General features: G+C 47.0%; 1 protein-coding gene across 13 annotated transcripts in view; it reads right to left on the minus strand.

The window, feature by feature from the left end:
• Positions 1–217: 217 nt before the first annotated feature.
• LOC106584643 (ankyrin-3) overlaps positions 218–19,838 on the minus strand; it is a 110,944-nt gene continuing 91,323 nt past the window's right edge. For 10 of the 13 annotated variants that reach the window (XM_045687372.1, XM_045687365.1, XM_045687350.1 and 7 more), the window contains 4 exons: positions 17,680–18,457; positions 12,647–12,875; positions 7,143–7,226; positions 218–5,399 (listed from right to left, as the gene is read on the minus strand). In XM_045687372.1, coding sequence (XP_045543328.1) covers positions 5,340–5,399; positions 7,143–7,226; positions 12,647–12,875; positions 17,680–18,457 — 1,151 coding nt within the window. In that variant the 3' untranslated portion in view covers positions 218–5,339. The remainder of the gene's footprint in view (positions 5,400–7,142; positions 7,227–12,646; positions 12,876–17,679; positions 18,458–19,838) is intronic. The other 3 variants (XM_045687343.1, XM_045687379.1, XM_045687360.1) reach the window with 3 other exon arrangements.

Below are 19,838 nucleotides of genomic sequence, written 5' to 3' on the forward strand. Positions count from 1 at the left end.
GAAAGAGCAGGTGTTCCTAATGTTTTGTACTCTCAGTGTATGTTACAAATGACAGTCAACCTCATAACTGAACACTATTCAAACAGTATGTATCTAGAGGTTTTCATATGGCCTTCTGTATTGCAACATGTACATTCTTGGCAAATTTTTAAATAAAATCCCCCAAAAGTATTTAGAACATACTGTAGAAATGAATGAAAACACAACCTCAGAAATGTTCAGTTTAATCACAATTTATTTCTGCTTAAATAATGAATTGGATCATCCATGTTGGTTGTCATACATACGTTACCAGATCATCAGTCAATGCTTTAGGTGGTCTCATATGAATAGATACAACGGAAGGAAATATGGCACCAAAACCCAAAGACAAAATGCCCCTTTAAACCACAGCAGGCTTAAAACATAACATTATACTGCTAAAATAATGAGCAATGATTGGTTTAGAGCCAATACACATGATAACTGTTAACCCTTTCCAATGTGCCAGTCTACATTATAAAATGGGGTAATAGCTCTCTAAGCCTTTCCAATGTGCCAGTCTACATTATAAATTGGGGTAATACCTCTCTAACCCTTTCCAATGTGCCAGTCTACATTATAAATTGGGCTAAACGCTCTAAGCCTTTCCAATGTGCCAGTCACATTATAAATTGGGGTAATACCTCTCTAACCCTTTCCAATGTGCCAGTCTACGTTATAAATTGGGAGCTCTCATAGCTCCAGGTCTTTAATAGTAGAGGTATATTCCAGGTTACACAGTGGGCCCTCATAAAGCATTAGAATGAAGGTTCCCTCTCTGTCCTGCTGTCCCCCAGGGTGGCTGTGTGAGTTCATGTTTCTTTAAAACAGTCAGTGCCAGAGCAGAGTAGACAGACTGATAGAAATAAACACCTTATTTCATAATACAATGTTCGCAAATGAGGAAAACTAAGTCAAACCAGGTGAATCTCATGCATCAAAATATTAGTACTCTGAGGAAATATTGTTCACAGAAGTGATGTTTGAGAGTTGCAGTGGAGTTAGGTTAAAATCAAGCTTCCATTTTGATTTGACAAACATTTCCTGCTGATAATTAGACATGTGCAGTAACACCCAAGCGTTTTCATAAAGGTGGAGTCAAATATTTGCATTTCATTCCAATGCTTTGCGTAGCTGTCCTACCAGTGCAGAGAACTTTCTATCAGTGACTAACTTCAGAAGGTTTTACAGTGTCGTTTATATACAACCAAACCCCCCGTTGTCATTAAAAAAACACAACCACTGTATACACCCACCCCAGTGGTGTGGCTACAGGACAGAAAATATAAGGCTTGTAGAAGGTGACTCTAAGTGTTCCTCTAATCTGTCAATCAAACGTCCTGTTGTGCCTCATTGGTTTCGAGAAGATGCTTGGAGGCGTGGCTACTGTCGTCCTGACGCCATGATGGAGCAAGACCACACCCCTGTTCTCCTGTCACCGTGGTAACGACAGGTCACGGCTGGAGCCCAGGTTGTGGACAGAAAAAGTACGTTTTTTCATGCTCATGCGAAATCAAATAAAGTGGTCTTGCTGTAAAAACCATGCGTTAACGTGAAAGCTGCAGACACACGTTCTTATTGGCTGTTGTCCTGCTTCAAGGTTCCAGTTATCTCCCTTCCAGGAAGTCATGAAACATCAACAAACCTGCAAATCAAAAACACATGACAGGTGATTTAGATCAACGTGAGTTTAAATCTCTCACCACTGTGTATGCTGTGAATAGTTTAATGTCTCTCTTCATTAACCAGCTGAACTAACAAGACTGCAAGGCCCTCAGAAAGTGTGAGGGTTTGACTGGGCAGAGTTAGGATAAGACTATATCTGGGCAGGATACTGTGGGATTAGGGGTTGACTGGGCAGAGTTAGGATAAGACTATATCTGGGCAGGATACTGTGGGATTAGGGTTAGGGTTTGACTGGGCAGAGTTAGGATAAGACTATCTGGGCAGGACACTGTGGAATTAGGATTAGGGGTTGACTGGGAAGAGTTAGGATAAGCCTATATCTGGGCAGGACACTGTGGGATTAGGATTAGGGGTTGACTGGGCAGAGTTAGGATAATACTATATCTGGGCAGGACACTGTGGGATTAGGGGTTGACTGGGCAGAGTTAGGATAAGACTATATCTGGGCAGGACACTGTAGGATTAGGATTAGGGGTTGACTGGGCAGAGTTAGGATAAGACTATATCTGGGCAGGACACTGTGGGATTAGGGGTTGACTGGGCAGAGTTAGGATAAGACTATATCTGAGCAGGACACTGTGGGATTAGGGGTTGACTGGGCAGAGTTAGGATAAGACTATATCTGGGCAGGACACTGTGGGATTAGGCGTTGACTGGGCAGAGTTAGGATAAGACTATATCTGGGCAGAACACTGTGGGATTAGGGTTTGACTGGGCAGAGTTAGGATAAGACTATATCTGGGCAGGATACTGTGGGATTAGGGGTTGACTGGGCAGAGTTAGGATAAGACTATATCTGGGCAGGATACTGTGGGATGAGGGTTAGGGTTTGACTGGGCAGAGTTAGGATAAGACTATCTGGGCAGGACACTGTGGAATTAGGATTAGGGGTTGACTGGGAAGAGTTAGGATAAGACTATATCTGGGCAGGACACTGTGGGATTAGGGGTTGACTGGGCAGAGTTAGGATAAGACTATATCTGGGCAGGATACTGTGGGATTAGGGTTAGGGTTTGACTGGGCAGAGTTAGGATAAAACTATATCTGGGCAGGATACTGTGGGATTAGGGTTAGGGTTTGACTGGGCAGAGTTAGGATAACACTATATCTGGGCAGGACACTGTGGGATTAGGGTTTGGGTTTGACTGGGGAGAGTTAGGATAAGACTATATCTGGGCAGGACACTGTGGGATTAGGGTTTGACTGGGCAGAGTTAGGATAAAACTATATCTGGGCAGGACACTGTGGGATTAGGGTTTGACTGGGGAGAGTTAGGATAAAACTATATCTCGGCAGGACACTGTGGGATTAGGATTAGGGTTTGACTGGGCAGAGTTAGGATAAGACTATAGCTGGGCAGGACACTGGGATTAGGGTTTGACTGGGCAGAGTTGGGATAAGACTATAGCTGGGCAGGACACTGTGGGATTAGGGTTAGGGTTTGACTGGGGAGAGTTAGGATAAACTATATCTGGGCAGGACACTGTGGGATTAGGGTTTGATTGGGCAGAGTTAGGATAAAACTATATCTGGGCAGGACACTGTGGGATTAGGATTAGGGGTTGACTGGGCAGAGTTAGGATAAAACTATATCTGGGCAGGACACTGGGATTAGGGTTAGGGTTTGACTGGGGAGAGTTAGGTTAAGCACATTTCTATTTTGGCTTCAGACAGAGCCTGTCCTGGAGCCGACAGGATAATGGATCCAGACTGAGCCTGTCGTGGATCTGACAGGATAATGGATCCAGACTGAGCCTGTCCTCCAGCCGACAGGATAATGGATCCAGACAGCCGGTTGCTGGATCCGACAGGATAATGGATCCAGACTGTGCCTGTCCTGGATCCGACAGGATAATGGATCCAGACTGAGCCTGTCGTGGATCTGACAGGATAATGGATCCAGACTGAGCCTGTCGTGGATCTGACAGGATAATGGATCCAGACTGAGCCTGTCCTCCAGCCGACAGGATAATGGATCCAGACAGCCGGTTGCTGGATCCGACAGGATAATGGATTCAGACTGAGCCTGTCCTGGAGCCGACAGGATAATGGATCCAGACTGAGCCTGTCCTGGAGTCGACAGGAAAATGGATCCAGACAGCCTGTCCTGGAGCCGACAGGATAATGGATCCGACAGGATAATGGATCCAGACAGCCTGTCCTGGAGCCGACAGGAAAATGGATCCAGCCTAAGCCTTTCCTGGATCCGACAGGATATTGGATCCAGACTGAGCCTGTCGTGGATCTGACAGGATAATGGATCCAGACTGAGCCTGTCCTGGAGCCGACAGGATAATGGATCCAGAATGAGCCTGTCCTGGAGCCGACAGGAAAATGGATCCAGACTGAGCCTGTCCTGGAGCCGACAGGATAATGGATCCGACAGGATAATGGATCCAGACAGCCTGTCCTGGAGCCGACAGGATAATGGATCCAGACAGCCTGTCCTGGAGCCGACAGGAAAATGGATCCAGACTAAGCCTTTCCTGGATCCGACAGGATATTGGATCCAGACTGAGCCTGTCGTGGATCTGACAGGATAATGGATCCAGACTGAGCCTGTCCTGGAGCCGACAGGATAATGGATCCAGAATGAGCCTGTCCTGGAGCCGACAGGAAAATGGATCCAGACTGAGCCTGTCCTGGAGCCGACAGGATAATGGATCCGACAGGATAATGGATCCAGACTGAGCCTGTCCTGGATCTGACAGGATAATGGATCCAGACTGAGCCTTTCCTGGATCCGACAGGATAATGGATCCATACTGAGCCTGTCCTGGATCTGACAGGATAATGGATCCAGACTGAGCCTGTCCTGGAGCCGACAGGATAATGGATCCAGACTGAGCCTGTCCTGGATCCGACAGGATAATGGATCCAGACAGCCTGTCCTGGAGCCAACAGGATAATGGATCCAGACTGAGCCTGTCCTGGATCTGACAGGATAATGGATCCAGACTGAGCCTGTCCTGGATCCGACAGGATAATGGATCCAGACTGAGCCTGTCCTGGATTTGACAGGATAATGGATCCAGACAGCCTGTCCTGGAGCCGACAGGATAATGGATCAAGACTGAGCCTGTCCTGGAGCCGACAGGATAATGGATCCAGACAGCCTGTCCTGGAGCCGACAGGATAATGGATCCAGACAGCCTGTCCTGGAGCCGACAGGATAATGGATCCAGACTGAGCCTGTCTTGGAGCCGACAGGATAATGGATCCAGACTGAGCCTGTCCTGGAGCCGACAGGATAATGGATCCAGACTGAGCCTGTCCTGGAGCCGACAGGATAATGGATCCAAACAGCCTGTCCTGGAGCCGACAGGATAATGGATCCAGACTGAGCCTGTCCTGGAGCCGACATGATAATGGATCCAGACTGAGCCTTTTCTGGAGCCGACAGGATAATGGATCCAGACTGAGCCTGTCCTGGAGCCGACAGGATAATGGATCAGACAGGATAATGGATCCAGTCAGCCTGTCCTGGAGCAGACAGGATAATGGATCCAGACAGCCTGTCCTGGATCAGACAGGATACCACCTGGCTGTAGTGTTAAGTGATCCCCATTTCCCTCCATATTCTATCAGTCCTGAGCTCCATACTTGTACGTACCAGGTTGAGCACACAACTATTACCATTGATCCTTTTCCACTTGCTTCTTTTTCACCTTCGACCCTGACCCTTCTCCAGACTGCAACACACAGCGAGAGGGGTTAGACAGGACGATGGCAGAATGAGGGGCAGGCCGGCAGAACACAAATAAACCCCAGGCAGACTGGAACTCTCCTACACTAGTGTCCTAGACAGACTGAAAGGAAACACCAGGCAGACTGGAACTCTCCTACGCTAGTGTCCTAGACATGCTGAAAGGAAACACCAGACAGACTGGAACTCTCCTACGCTAGTGTCCTAGACATGCTGAAAGGAAACACCAGGCAGACTGGAACTCTCCTACGCTAGTGTCCTAGACATGCTGAAAGGAAACACCAGACTGGAACTCTCCTACACTAGTGTCCTAGACATGCTGAAAGGAAACACCAGGCAGACTGGAACTCTCCTACACTAGTGTCCTAGACATGCTGAAAGGAAACACCAGGCAGACTGGAACTCTCCTATACTAGTTGGACCTCTCTCCACTAGTCTCCCGTTAGTGTCTACTGTCTAGTTGGACCTCTCTCCACTAGTCTACCGTTAGTGTCTACTGTCTAGTTGGACGTCTCTCCACTACTAGTCTACCGTTAGTGTCTACTGTCTAGTTGGACCTCTCTCCACTACTATCCTCCCGTTAGTGTCTACTGTCTAGTTGGACCTCTCTCCACCTCTAGTCTACCGTTAGTGTCTACTGTCTAGTTGGACCTCTCTCCACTAGTCTACCGTTAGTGTCAACACCACACTACAGTCTACTCTATGATCATGGAGCAAACCTCTGACCCTTAGAGCTCTCCTGCTCTGCCTTAGGGCCTCCTCGGGAGCGCTTGTTTCTCTTCCTGCCTTTATTTTCCTTCCTGCCTCCTCCTCCTGCTGCTTCTCCTGCTTTCACCTCCTCTGTAGTAGCAGTAGTAGTAGCAGTAAAAGTAGTTGCCGTAGCAGCAATACAACGTACTACTTTCCTGATGACCTTAGCTTTGATTTGGGAATTCTAAATTCCAACAGAACAAAGTGTATAAATCAATATCAAATATTTCAATGCCCTTGGACACGGGAAAATTGGGTCACCTTTTTTTTTAACACAAATGCTACCTATTTCAAAGTATGGAATGACCCTGTGTAGTGGTTGTTTAAGAGACGATAATAATACATTTAGCTAAAATGTGGCTTATTTCCTTCCTTTCTTCTCTGCAACACTTATCAATGGGTATAAAGTCATGTTAGGACAGAGGAATGGGGATGGGGAGGATGGGCATGGGGGAGATGTTCAGGTGATATCAGAAGAGGACAGGGGGAGATGTTCAGGTGATATCAGAAGAGGACAGGGTGAGATGTTCAGGTGATATCAGAAGAGGACAGGGAGAGATGTTCAGGTGATATCAGAAGAGGACAGGGTGAGATGTTCAGGTGATATCAGAAGAGGACAGGAATAGATGTTCAGGTGATATCAGAAGAGGACAGGGGGAGATGTTCAGGTGATATCAGAAGAGGACAGGGGGAGATGTTCAGGTGATATCAGAAGAGGACAGGTTGAGATGTTCAGGTGATATCAGAAGAGGACAGGTTGAGATGTTCAGGTGATATCAGAAGAGGACAGGGGGAGATGTTCAGGTGATATCAGAAGAGGACAGGGGCAGATGTTCAGGTGATATCGGAAGAGGACAGGGGGAGATGTTCAGGTGATATCAGAAGAGGACAGGGGGAGATGTTCAGGTGATATCAGAGAGGACAGGGGAAGGATGTAATATGGGGGTGGGGTGTGTAGTGAAGGGGGTACAGCAGTTACTTTTCGGGAGACAATGTTTCCATCCTCGTCTGTGAACTGCTCTTCTGTCACTGACTCCACAGGGATGTTTCTGGCCTCTTCTCCCTGAGGATGAAATGGTACAGTAGGATCAGACCTGACGGTAGTTTACCTGTTATCATTAGTTTACCTGAGGTTAGTTTACCTGAGGTTAGTTTACCTGTCATCATTAGTTTACCTGAGGTTAGTATACCTGAGGTTAGTCTACCTGAGGATGATATGGTACAGTAGGATCAGATCTGACGGTAGTTTACCTGTCATCATTAGTTTACCTTAGGTTAGTTTACCTTAGGTTAGTTTACCTGAGGTTAGTTTACCTGTCATCATTAGTTTACCTGTCATCATTAGTTTACCTGAGGTTAGTTCACCTGTCATCATTAGTTTACCTGAGGTTAGTTTACCTGAGGTTAGCTAACCTGTCATCATTAGTTTACCTGAGGTTAGTTTACCTGAGGTCAGTCTACCTGAGGTTAGTCTACCTGAGGTTAGTTACCCTGAGGTTAGTTACCCTGAGGTTAGTCTACCTGAGGTTAGTCTACCTGAGGTTAGTCTACCTGAGGTTAGTCTACCTGAGGTTAGTCTCCCTGAGGTTAGTCACCCTGAGGTTAGTCACCCTGAGGTTAGTCACCCTGAGGTTAGTCTACCTGAGGTTAGTTTACCTGAGGTTAGTTTACCTGAGGTTACTTACCCTGAGGTTAGTTTACCTGAGGTTACTTGCCCTAAGGTTAGTTGCCCTAAGGTTAGTTGCCCTGAGGTTAGTTTCCCTGAGGTTAGTTTACCTGAGGTTAGTTTACCTGAGGTTAGTTTACCTGAAGTCAGTCTACCTGAGGTTAGTCTACCTGAGGTTAGTTTACCTGAGGTTACTTGCCCTGAGGTTAGTTGCCCTGAGGTTAGTTACCCTGAGGTTAGTCTCCCTGAGGTTAGTTTACCTGAGGTTAGTCTACCTGAGGTTAGTCTCCCTGAGGTTAGTCTCCCTGAGGTTAGTCTACCTGAGGTTAGTCTACCTGAGGTTAGTCACCCTGAGGTTAGTCACCCTGAGGTTAGTCACCCTGAGGTTAGTCTACCTGAGGTTAGTTTACCTGAAGTCAGTCTACCTGAGGTCAGTCTACCTGAGGTTAGTCTACCTGAGGTTACTTACCCTGAGGTTAGTCTACCTGAGGTTAGTCTCCCTGAGGTTAGTCTCCCTGAGGTTAGTCACCCTGAGGTTAGTCACCCTGAGGTTAGTCACCCTGAGGTTAGTCACCCTGAGGTTAGTCTCCCTGAGGTTAGTCTCCCTGAGGTTAGTCTCCCTGAGGTTAGTCACCCTGAGGTTAGTCACCCTGAGGTTAGTCACCCTGAGGTTAGTCTACCTGAGGTTAGTTTACCTGAAGTCAGTCTACCTGAGGTTAGTCTACCTGAGGTTACTTACCCTGAGGTTAGTTACCCTGAGGTTAGTCTACCTGAGGTTAGTCTACCTGAGGTTAGTCTACCTGAGGTTAGTTACCCTGAGGTTAGTCTCCCTGAGGTTAGTTACCCTGAGGTTAGTCTACCTGAGGTTAGTTACCCTGAGGTTAGTTACCCTGAGGTTAGTCTACCTGAGGTTAGTCTACCTGAGGTTAGTTACCCTGAGGGTAGTCTACCTGAGGGTAGTTACCCCTGAGGGTAGTTACCCCTGAGGGTAGTTACCCCTGAGGTTCGTCTACCTGAGGTTCGTCTACCTGAGGTTCGTCTACCTGAGGTTCGTCTACCTGAGGTCCGTCTACCTGAGGTCAGTCTACCTGAGGTTCGTCTACCTGAGGTTCGTCTACCTGCCCTGGGGACATTATCAACACAAAGCTCAATTTTCAAAAAGCACTGCCACAACATGACCTTTAATACCACCACTCATCAAATAAACACAGAACATGAAATGTCTATAAGATGAGCTTCGTAGAGGGATCCAGAGGAAACCCCAGCTGGTGATGGTAACAGCGGACATGGAACAACACAAGCCAACATCAGCCAACAACAGTATGCAAGACTGACTTTAACTACGTCTATTAGAATGAATGGCAGAATAATCTGGAACAATGTGAGTGTGAATTCATGCTGTGATATAAAACCTGTCAATACTTTGATGATAAAATGGAGCCAGGCGAGGAAGTAGATGGATGTAAAACATATCAGAGAGCTGGGGAGTGCTCCTCTCATTCACTAGCTGTTACCACACGGACAGTGGAAGTAGATGGATGTAAAACATGTCAGAGAGCTGGGGAGTGCTCCTCTCATTCACTAGCTGTTACCACACGGACAGTGGAGGTAGATGGATGTAAAACTTGTCAGAGAGCTGGGGAGTGCTCCTCTCATTCACTAGCTGTTACCACACGGACAGTGGAAGTAGATGGATGTAAAACATGTCAGAGAGCTGGGGAGTGCTCCTCTCATTCACTAGCTGTTACCACACAGACAGTGGAAGTAGATGGATGTAAAACATGTCAGAGAGCTGGGGAGTGCTCCTCTCATTCACTAGCTGTTACCACATGGACAGTGGAAGTAGCCGCGAACAGATCGACCCAGTCAGCCAGCAGCGGCAGCTCGTTGGGAGCAGCTGGTCAGCAGAAAGACAGCAGAGATCTAGGTTCCTGTAGAGACTGACTGTCACATCAGGCCCAGGCCACACAAACAGACAGGCCCAGGCCACACAGACAGACAGACAGGCCCAGGCCACACAGACAGACAGACAGGCCCAGGCCACACAGACAGACAGACAGGCCCAGGCCACACAGACAGACAGACAGACAGGCCCAGGCCACACAGACAGACAGGCCACACACACAGACAGACAGGCCCAGGCCACACACACAGACAGGCCCAGGCCACACAGACAGACAGGCCACACAGACAGACAGGCCACACAGACAGACAGACAGGCCCAGGCCACACAGACAGACAGACAGGCCCAGGCCACACAGACAGACAGGCCCAGGCCACACAGACAGACATGCCACACAGACAGACAGCACATTGACAACAGCACAGGCCTCACTGGGGCAACACACCACAGAGCTGGTCTCCTTATCTCTACCACCCTCCTGATGAACCAGGTAGGGTTAGGGCTCTGACTTGGTTCATAACAGCCTTGTCATAGATCCTGGCTGACCTGGTTCATAACAGCCCTGTCATAGATCCTGGCTGACCTGGTTCATAACAGCCCTGTCATAGATCCTGGCTGACCTGGTTCATAACAGCCCTGTCATAGATCCTGGCTGACGTGGTTCATAACATCCCTGTCATAGATCCTGGCTGACGTGGTTCATAACAGCCCTGTCATAGATCCTGGTTGACCTGGTTCATAACAGCCCTGTCATAGATCCTGGCTGACATGGTTCATAACAGCCCTGTCATAGATCCTGGCTGATGTGGTTCATAACAACCCTGTCATAGATCCTGCTGACATGTGGTTCATAACAGCCCTGTCATAGATCCTGGCTGACATGTGGTTCATAACAGCCCTGTCATAGATCCTGGCTGACACGTGGTTCATAACAGCCCTGTCATAGATCCTGGCTGACATGGTTCATAACAGCCCTGTCATAGATCCTGGCTGACATGTGGTTCATAACAGCCCTGTCATAGATCCTGGCTGACCTGGTTCATAACAGCCCTGTCATAGATCCTGGCTGACCTGGTTCATAACAGCCCTGTCATAGATCCTGGCTGACCTTGTTCATAACAGCCCTGTCATAGATCCTGGCTGACCTGGTTCATAACAGCCCTGTCATAGATCCTGGCTGACCTGGTTCATAACAGCCCTGTCATAGATCCTGGCTGACCTGGTTCATAACAGCCCTGTCATAGATCTTGGCTGACATGTGGTTCATAACAGCCCTGTCATAGATCCTGGCTGACATGGTTCATAACAGCCCTGTCATAGATCCTGGCTGACCTGGTTCATAACAGCCCTGTCATAGATCCTGGCTGACATGTGGTTCATAACAGCCCTGTCATAGATCCTGGCTGACCTGGTTCATAACAGCCCTGTCATAGATCCTGGCTGACCTGGTTCATAACAGCCCTGTCATAGATCCTGGCTGACACGTGGTTCATAACAGCCCTGTCATAGATCCTGGCTGACATGGTTCATAACAGCCCTGTCATAGATCCTGGCTGACATGGTTCATAACAGCCCTGTCATAGATCCTGGCTGACATGTGGTTCATAACAGCCCTGTCATAGATCCTGGCTGACATGTGGTTCATAACAGCCCTGTCATGGATCCTGGCTGACATGTGGTTCATAACAGCCCTGTCATAGATCCTGGCTGACATGTGGTTCATAACAGCCCTGTCATAGATCCTGGCTGACCTGGTTCATAACATCCCTGTCATAGATCCTGGCTGACCTGGTTCATAACAGCCCTGTCATAGATCCTGGCTGACACGTGGTTCATAACAGCCCTGTCATAGATCCTGGCTGACATGGTTCATAACAGCCCTGTCATAGATCCTGGCTGACATGTGGTTCATAACAGCCCTGTCATAGATCCTGGCTGACATGTGGTTCATAACAGCCCTGTCATAGATCCTGGCTGACATGTGGTTCATAACAGCCCTGTCATAGATCCTGGCTGACATGTGGTTCATAACAGCCCTGTCATAGATCCTGGCTGACATGTACAGGAATGATTTTAGATCCTGGCTGACATGTACAGGAATGATTTTAGATCCTGACTGACATGTACAGGAATGATTTTAGATCCTGGCTCAGAGGTTTGTCTTAAAGAAATACACTGTCCAGCCACAAGGGAAGAAGATGCATTTGTTTTCCACCTTGATCCACTGAGCGTGGTCTTCACCAGCTAGATACCAGAGTACATTGGTCTCCACCAGCTAGATAGCAGAGTACATTGGTCTCCACCAGCTAGATACCAGAGTACATTGGTCTCCACCAGCTAGATAGCAGAGTACATTGGTCTCCACCAGCTAGATACCAGAGTACATTGGTCTCCACCAGCTAGATACCAGAGTACATTGGTCTCCACCAGCTAGATACCAGAGTACATTGGTCTCCACCAGCTAGATACCAGAGTACATTGGTCTCCACCAGCTAGATACCAGAGTACATTGGTCTCCACCAGCTAGATACCAGAGTACATTGGTCTCCACCAGCTAGATACCAGAGTACATTGGTCTCCACCAGCTAGATACCAGAGTACATTGGTCTCCACCAGCTAGATACCAGAGTACATTGGTCTCCACCAGCTAGATACCAGAGTACATTGGTCTCCACCAGCTAGATACCAGAGTACATTGGTCTCCACCAGCTAGATACCAGAGTACATTGGTCTCCACCAGCTAGATACCAGAGTACATTGGTCTCCACCAGCTAGATATCAGAGTACATTGGTCTTCACCAGCTAGATACCAGAGTACATTGGTCTTCCTCATAACACATAAACCTTGTGAGGTGAGAACAGAAGAACAGCCATGTCCACAATAACAGCACAGAGTCATGCTGTGTAGAGTTACCTGGACTTTGTGCTGTGACCTCTGCACTCCTCCCTCCTCCTCCTGCCCTCCTTGTGACGCCGACGCCCTTCCCTCGTCCTCGACCTGGCCATGACCCTTCACCCCGTTGGACGAAGCCTGGGCCTCAGGATGTGACCCGGTCTGGGACAGGAAGTCAGCGTGGTCTCCATTGGATTTCTCTGCTGGTCGGACAGGTGATGTCGTCAGGGAGTCCAGGGAATTCACAGGGCTGGGGGAGGAGAAGGGGAGACAGGGGGAGGAGAGAGGAAGGGGAAGAGAGGAGGAGGGGGGAGGAGAAGGGGAGACGGGGAGGAGAGAGGAAGGAGAAGAGAGGAGGAGAAGGGGAGACAGGGGGAGGAGAGAGGAAGGGGAAGAGAGGAGGGTGGGAGGGTGGGAGAGGGAGGGCGGGGGAGACAGGAAGGGGAGGGTGAGGGTGGGAGAGGGAGGGCGGGGGAGACAGGGGGAGGAGAGAGGAAGGGGTAGATAGGAGGAGAGGGGAGGGTGGGAGAGGGAGAGCGGGGGAGATTACTTCAAATTGATTTGTATAAATTAAGGCAGATACAAATGAACAGTTATTCAATAAAATGCATTGTAGTTTATGGGCTAGGTGGGACGCTAGCGTGCCACCCGTGGTGCACTCCATCAACAGCAGGTGCATTTCAAGAGCGGCAAATTTGAATCCAAATAAATGTCAAAATTCAAATTTTTCAAACATACAACTATTTTACACCCTTTGAAAGATAAACATCTCCTTAATCTAACCACGTTTTACGATTTCAAAAAGGTTTTACGGCGAAAGCATAAATTTAGAGTATGTTAGGACAGTACATTTACAAGAGTTGTGTGTAATGTTTTGTCAAGTCAAAGACAGGGTCACCAAAACCATAAAACCAGCTAAAATGATGCACTAACCTTTTACAATCTCCATCAGATGACACTCCTAGGACATTATGTTAGACAATGCATGCATTTTTAGTTCTATCAAGTTCATATTTATATCCAAAAACAGCGTTTTACTATGGCATTGATGTTGAGGAAATCGTTTCCCTCCAATAACCGGCAGTCAAGTCAGCGTCACAAATGAAATAATTAAAATTAGAAAACATTGGTAAAATATTATATTGTCATTTAAAGAATTATAGATTTACATCTCTTGAACGCAATCAACTTGCCAGATTTAAAAATAACCTTACTGGGAAATCACACTTTGCAATAATCTGAGCACTGCGCCCAGAAAAATACGCGTTGCGATACAGACTAGACGTCATGTTGGGGAGATCTAAAATCGAAAATACTATGTAAATAATCCATTACCTTTGATTCTCTTCATCAGATGTCACTTCCAGGTATCACAGGTCCATAACGAATGTAGTTTTGTTCAAAAAAGCTCATCATTTATGTCCAAAAATCTCCGTCTTGTTAGCACATGATCTAAGCCAGCCGGACTTCTCGTCATGAACGAGGGGAAAAAATATATTTACGTTCGTTCAAACATGTCAAACGTTGTATAGCATAAATCATTAGGGCCTTTTTAACCAGAACATGAATAATATTCAAGGTGGACGAATGCATACTCTTTTATAACGTATTGGAACGAGGGTACCCAACATGAACTCGCGCGCCAGGTGTCTAATGGGACATCATCGTTCCATGGCTCTTGTTCGGTCAGATCTCCCTCCAGAAGACTCAAAACACTTTGTAAAGGCTGGTGACATCTAGTGGAAGCAATAGGAAGTGCCAAAATATTCCTCAGCCCCTGTGTTTTTCAATGGGATAGGTTTAAAGGTAATACAACACATCAGGTATCCACTTCCTGTCAGAAAATGTCTCAGGGTTTTGCCTGCCAAATGAGTTCTGTTATACTCACAGACACCATTCAAACAGTTTTAGAAACTTTAGAGTGTTTTCTATCCATATATAATAAGTATATGCATATTCTAGTTACTGGGTAGGATTAGTAACCAGATTAAATCGGGTACATTTTTTTATCCAGACGTGCAAATGCTGCCCCCTAGCCCTAACAGGTTTTAAGCCAATTTTCAATGCTATTTGTGATACAATTTTGCCATTTCAAATCAAATCAAATTTTATTCGTGACATGCACCAAATACAGTGAAAAGCTGACTAACAAGCCCTTAACCAACAACGCAGTTCCAGATTTATTATCTACACCATGTCATTTGTCTGTGCGTATTATTTACTGGTGTCGTGACGTTGTATTAGTTAATGTGACGACTGTTGCTCATCGAATGATTAACGGTTTATAATTGCATGATTAAATGAATTAAGCGATGAATCAAGCAATTATTAACTCATCAACCTGGGGCACCATGGGAACAGTATTTTGATTGAGTTTCTATTTCCCAAATTAACTCAAAGGATATCAGAATATCGATTTTACAACAGTCGCTAAATTAATCAATTTCCTCTACAGTCTCATTCTGAACGTCGCATAATCCGGGAATCTGCACGGACCCGGGCTTCACCAATGAGTTTACCACACCAATCTTAGTTGATTATTTATTTACTAGCAAGCTAAAATGATGATAAAATTACACATGCACAAAACACAGTCTAGATATTGATTAGGACTTAGTATAACGGGCCAACACACTATGGCGCGTGTTACCCAAAATGGGGATTTAAAAGAGAGAGAAATCAAGAAAGTACACGAGAGAAATATACATTTGGGTTCATTTGTCAGCCATGCTTATTTAAACCTAGCCTTGCCCCGAACTGCCGCTCTTATGGGTCAGAATATAATGATGTAATTACGTGTTGGAGGTCTCAGGTGGGAAGCTCCGCGTGTGTCGTTTAGGCTTCTCAATGACGCACTTCTCCGGCGCAACTCTCTGGTTGTCCTCACGATGTCAGTGTCCTTCTTGGCTAAGTGGTCTGATCCCTCGCCCTTGATCTGAAAGGGGTCTTCTGAGGACAGACAGCTCTGTAGCTCAGAGCTCACAGCTTCGGACTCGAACGGTGTATATACCACGATTCAATGGAGAGTGTGGTTCGGCTTGAATTCACCCGCTTAGACACAGCTACTCGTCCGTAGCTCGTGTAGAAAAAGATTTCTTTGTCTTCAACCTTGTGTTTCGTTTTGGCGTTCGTTGACTTTGTTGGACCTTAGCTTCAGCTTGGGGTCACTTAGTCTCCTATGTTAATTCTTCACTCTCCTGCCTTATACCCTTGGGTCAGAAGTGGGCGTAACCGCCTTTAGGGCAATTCTCTGGGCGGACCAAGTTAAGGGGCAAGGCCTAGATTTGACTAAAATCCTATTTTAGACACTACCTTCACATCTCATCTTTACCAAAACATTCTCTTTGATTTGGATATTTTCCACACAACGTACAATGTATAAACATCAGGCATATACTGGGAAAACTCTTAAAGGTACAATGTTTTCATAATAACGTCATCTCTTAACCTTTAATAACAATTCAAAAGTTACATACATTTTCATATTCCACCTCTCGTCATGACCACCGTTGTGGCTGACGGAAACCATTGTTCCAAAGTCCCTTTATTGCATGTTTAATGTTCTGAGGCCAGAATTCCATTGTGAGGACAAAGGAATTTCTCTGTGGCCTAAGGTTTATTATGGCGTGAGGGGTCATAAAACCCCCACATCTTCAGACCCCTAGATCTCTCCTCCTCTGTTGGGGTTTTGGGAGATAATCTGTTGGGTGGTGGTCTCCTGTACCCTGACCTGATCAGGACAGTCATGACACTGGTTATGCTATATTTATTTTTAATATTTAATTTTATTTAACCTTTTTTAACTAGGCAAGTCAGTTAAGAACAAATTGTTATTCATAATGACGGGCTACCAAAAGGGCTTCTGCGGAGACGGGGGCTAGAATTAAACATTTAAATGTAGGACAAAACACACATCACAACACGAGAGACAACACAACACTACATAAAGAGAGACCTAAGACAACAACATAGGAAGGCAGCAACACATAACACAGCATGGTAGCAACACAACATGGTAGAAACACAACATGGCAGCAACACAGCATGGTAGCAACACAACATGGTAGACACACAGCATGGTAGCAACACAGCATGGTAGAAAAACAACATGGTAGCAACACAGCATGGTAGAAACACATGACAACACAGCATGGTAGAAACACAACATGGCAGAAGCACAACATGGCAGCAACACATGACAACACAGCATGGCAGAAGCACAACATGGTAGAAACACAGCATGGTAGCAACACATGACAACAACATGGTAGAAGCACAACATGACAACACAGCATGGTAGAAACACATGACAACAACATGGTAGCAGCAACACATGACAACACAGCATGGTAGAAACACAACATGGCAGCAACACAGCATGGTAGCAACACATGACAACACAGCATGGTAGAAACACAACATGGCAGCAACACATGACAACAACATGGTAGCAGCACAACATGACAACACAGCATGGTAGAAACACAACATGGCAGCAGCAACACATGACAACACAGCATGGTAGAATCACAACATGGTAGCAACACAGCATGGTAGCAACACATGACAACACAGCATGGTAGAAAACATGACAACAACATGGTAGAATACATGACAACAACATGGTAGCAGCACATGACAACACAGCATGGTAGCAACACAACATGACAACAACACAACATGGTACAAACATTTTTGGGCACAGACAACAGCAGAAAGGGCAAGAAGGTAGAGACAACAATACACCAACAATACATACCATACCAATACATACCATACCATCATTACCTAGATGGTAACAGTACCCACATCACGCGTATTGTAGTATATGTAGCTATATAGTTTAGGACTTAATTTGTAACTGCAGGCACACATTTCTGTAGCCTTATAAAAGCTTGTGTGCATGGTAGATAAAACGTAAATCATTGGTAAATCATGTAGCGATTGCCCATACTGAGGAAGAATTTAGGTTCAAGAGGGGGACCCACGGGAGGGAAAGCTAAGCTCCACCCCTGACAACATTATTCATGTTTAATAATGATATCAGATTCTACCTGGTGTCCTGGAGGTCGTTGCCCTCAGCACTCAGACTGCGGCCAGGTGTCGGGGGCTCCACGTTCACGCCGGACGTCTCACTATGCCAACCTGCAGGTGACGACATCACATCTTTGTCTGCCTGCTGCACCTGAGACAAGATGGCGTTTATCCTGTCCTCCGTCATATCCTCGTCCTCCGAGCCTTCCTCCAGCGCCATCTCCTCCAACAGAGACTTTAACTTCTCCTCACTCATCTCTCCCTCCTCTTCCTCTTCCCCGGGAGAACCAGACCCCCCCCCCAGGGCAGGTCTAAAGCCCAGGGTCTCTGATGGGTCTCCTCTGGCTCCAGCCAGCCACTCATCCTCCCTGACCACCCCCTGAGGAAGATCAATCTGACGTATCAGCATCCCCATGTCAACATCCTGATCAGCCTCCTCTCTCACCCCTGCCTCCCTGTCATGGGGCTTGTATGAGGCCACTGACTCTCTGCTAACCCCTGTGTCATTTTCAGTGGAGGTCACTTTAGGGCCTTCCTCGGGGCCCTCCCCGGGGCCCTGGGAGTCTAGCGGTCCTGAGGTGTCTTCCTCTACCACCATTGTGGGGGGTTGAGCATGGGAGGCGGGGCCTGGGGTGCTGGTGGTCTGGGTGAGTGACAAGTCACATGGTCTAGTGGGCGTTCTAGAGGGGGAGTCTAGGCCAGCGTCCTCGTCAAAGAAGTGGTCGCTGCTTAGCGGGGTAGGGGGCTGACAGATCAACCCTGTGGGGGTCTGAAGCTCCAGCTGGATGCTGCTGGAACCTGGATGAGATAACCACAACACAGTGGAGCTGAGATGGAGGGACACAACAACATGAAGACACTCAGCATGTACAGGAGGAAGGAGGGAGGAGGGAGGAAGGAGGAAGGAGGAGGGAGGAAGGAGGGAGGGAGGGAGGGAGGGAGGGAGGGAGGGAGGGAGGGAGGGAGGAAGGAGGAAGGAAGGAAGGAAGGAAGGAAGGAAGGAAGGAAGGAAGGAAGGAAGGAAGGAAGGAGGGAGGAGGAAGTAAGGAGGAAGGAAGGAAGGAAGGAGGAAGGAAGGAGTGCTATTCATATAATACTGTCACCTGCAGTTAATCACTGACTCTTATAACAGACAGGCAAGCTGTTAGCGCTCAGCCTAGCAGGTAGCAGTTAGGAAGGAGGACGGAGGGAGGAAGGAAGAAGAAGGAAGGAAGGAGGAAGGAAGGAGGAAGGAGGGAGGAAGGAAGGAGGAAGGAAGGAGGAAGTGCTATTCATATAATACTGTCACCTGCAGTTAATCACTGACTCTTATAACAGACAGACAAGCTGTTAGCGCTCAGCCTAGCAGGTAGCAGTTAGGAAGGAGGAAGGAAGGAGGAAGGAAGGAGTGCTGTTCATATAATACTGTCACCTGCAGATAATCACTGACTCCTATAACAGACAGGCAAGCTGTTAGCGCTCAGCCTAGCAGGTAGCCGTTAGGAAGGAGGACGGAGGGAGGAGGGAGGAAGGAGGAAGGAAGGCGGAAGGAGGGAGGAGGAAGGAAGGAGGAAGGAAGGAAGTGCTATTCATATAATACTGTCACCTGCAGATAATCACTGACTCTTATAACAGACAGGCAAGCTGTTAGCGCTCAGCCTAGCAGGTAGCAGTTAGCTAGCAGTTCTTTACATGGCTCATCTGCAAATGGCCTGTTGGACTACAGGCCTGGATATGACTGATAATGAGTTTAGTCAACAGGTAGAAATCTGTGATGTTAATCACATGGATACGTAAGTACAGAAGATGAGCAGTGAACCATAAGGGACTACATATAGACCTGTAGTTCCTATATACATAGCTAATATATAGGGGGGCGGGGCCTAAGGAGCGGGGTACGACAACAAGGAGACATGGTGAGGAAGAAGGGGTAGCAGCAAGAAATTTAGGAACTATCACAGATACTACTGTAAGGTCCCATGGACAGATCAGGAACTATCACAGATACTACTGTAAGGTCCTATAGACAGATCAGGAACTATCACAGATACTACTGTGAGGTCCTATAGACAGATCAGGGACTATCACAGATACTACTGTAAGGTCCTATAGACAGATCAGGAAATATCACAGATACTACTGTAAGGTCCTATAGACAGATCAGGAACTATCACAGATACTACTGTAAGGTCCTATAGAC

Source organism: Salmo salar, chromosome ssa01 (assembly GCF_905237065.1).
Source record: "Salmo salar chromosome ssa01, Ssal_v3.1, whole genome shotgun sequence".
NCBI lineage: Eukaryota > Metazoa > Chordata > Actinopteri > Salmoniformes > Salmonidae > Salmo > Salmo salar.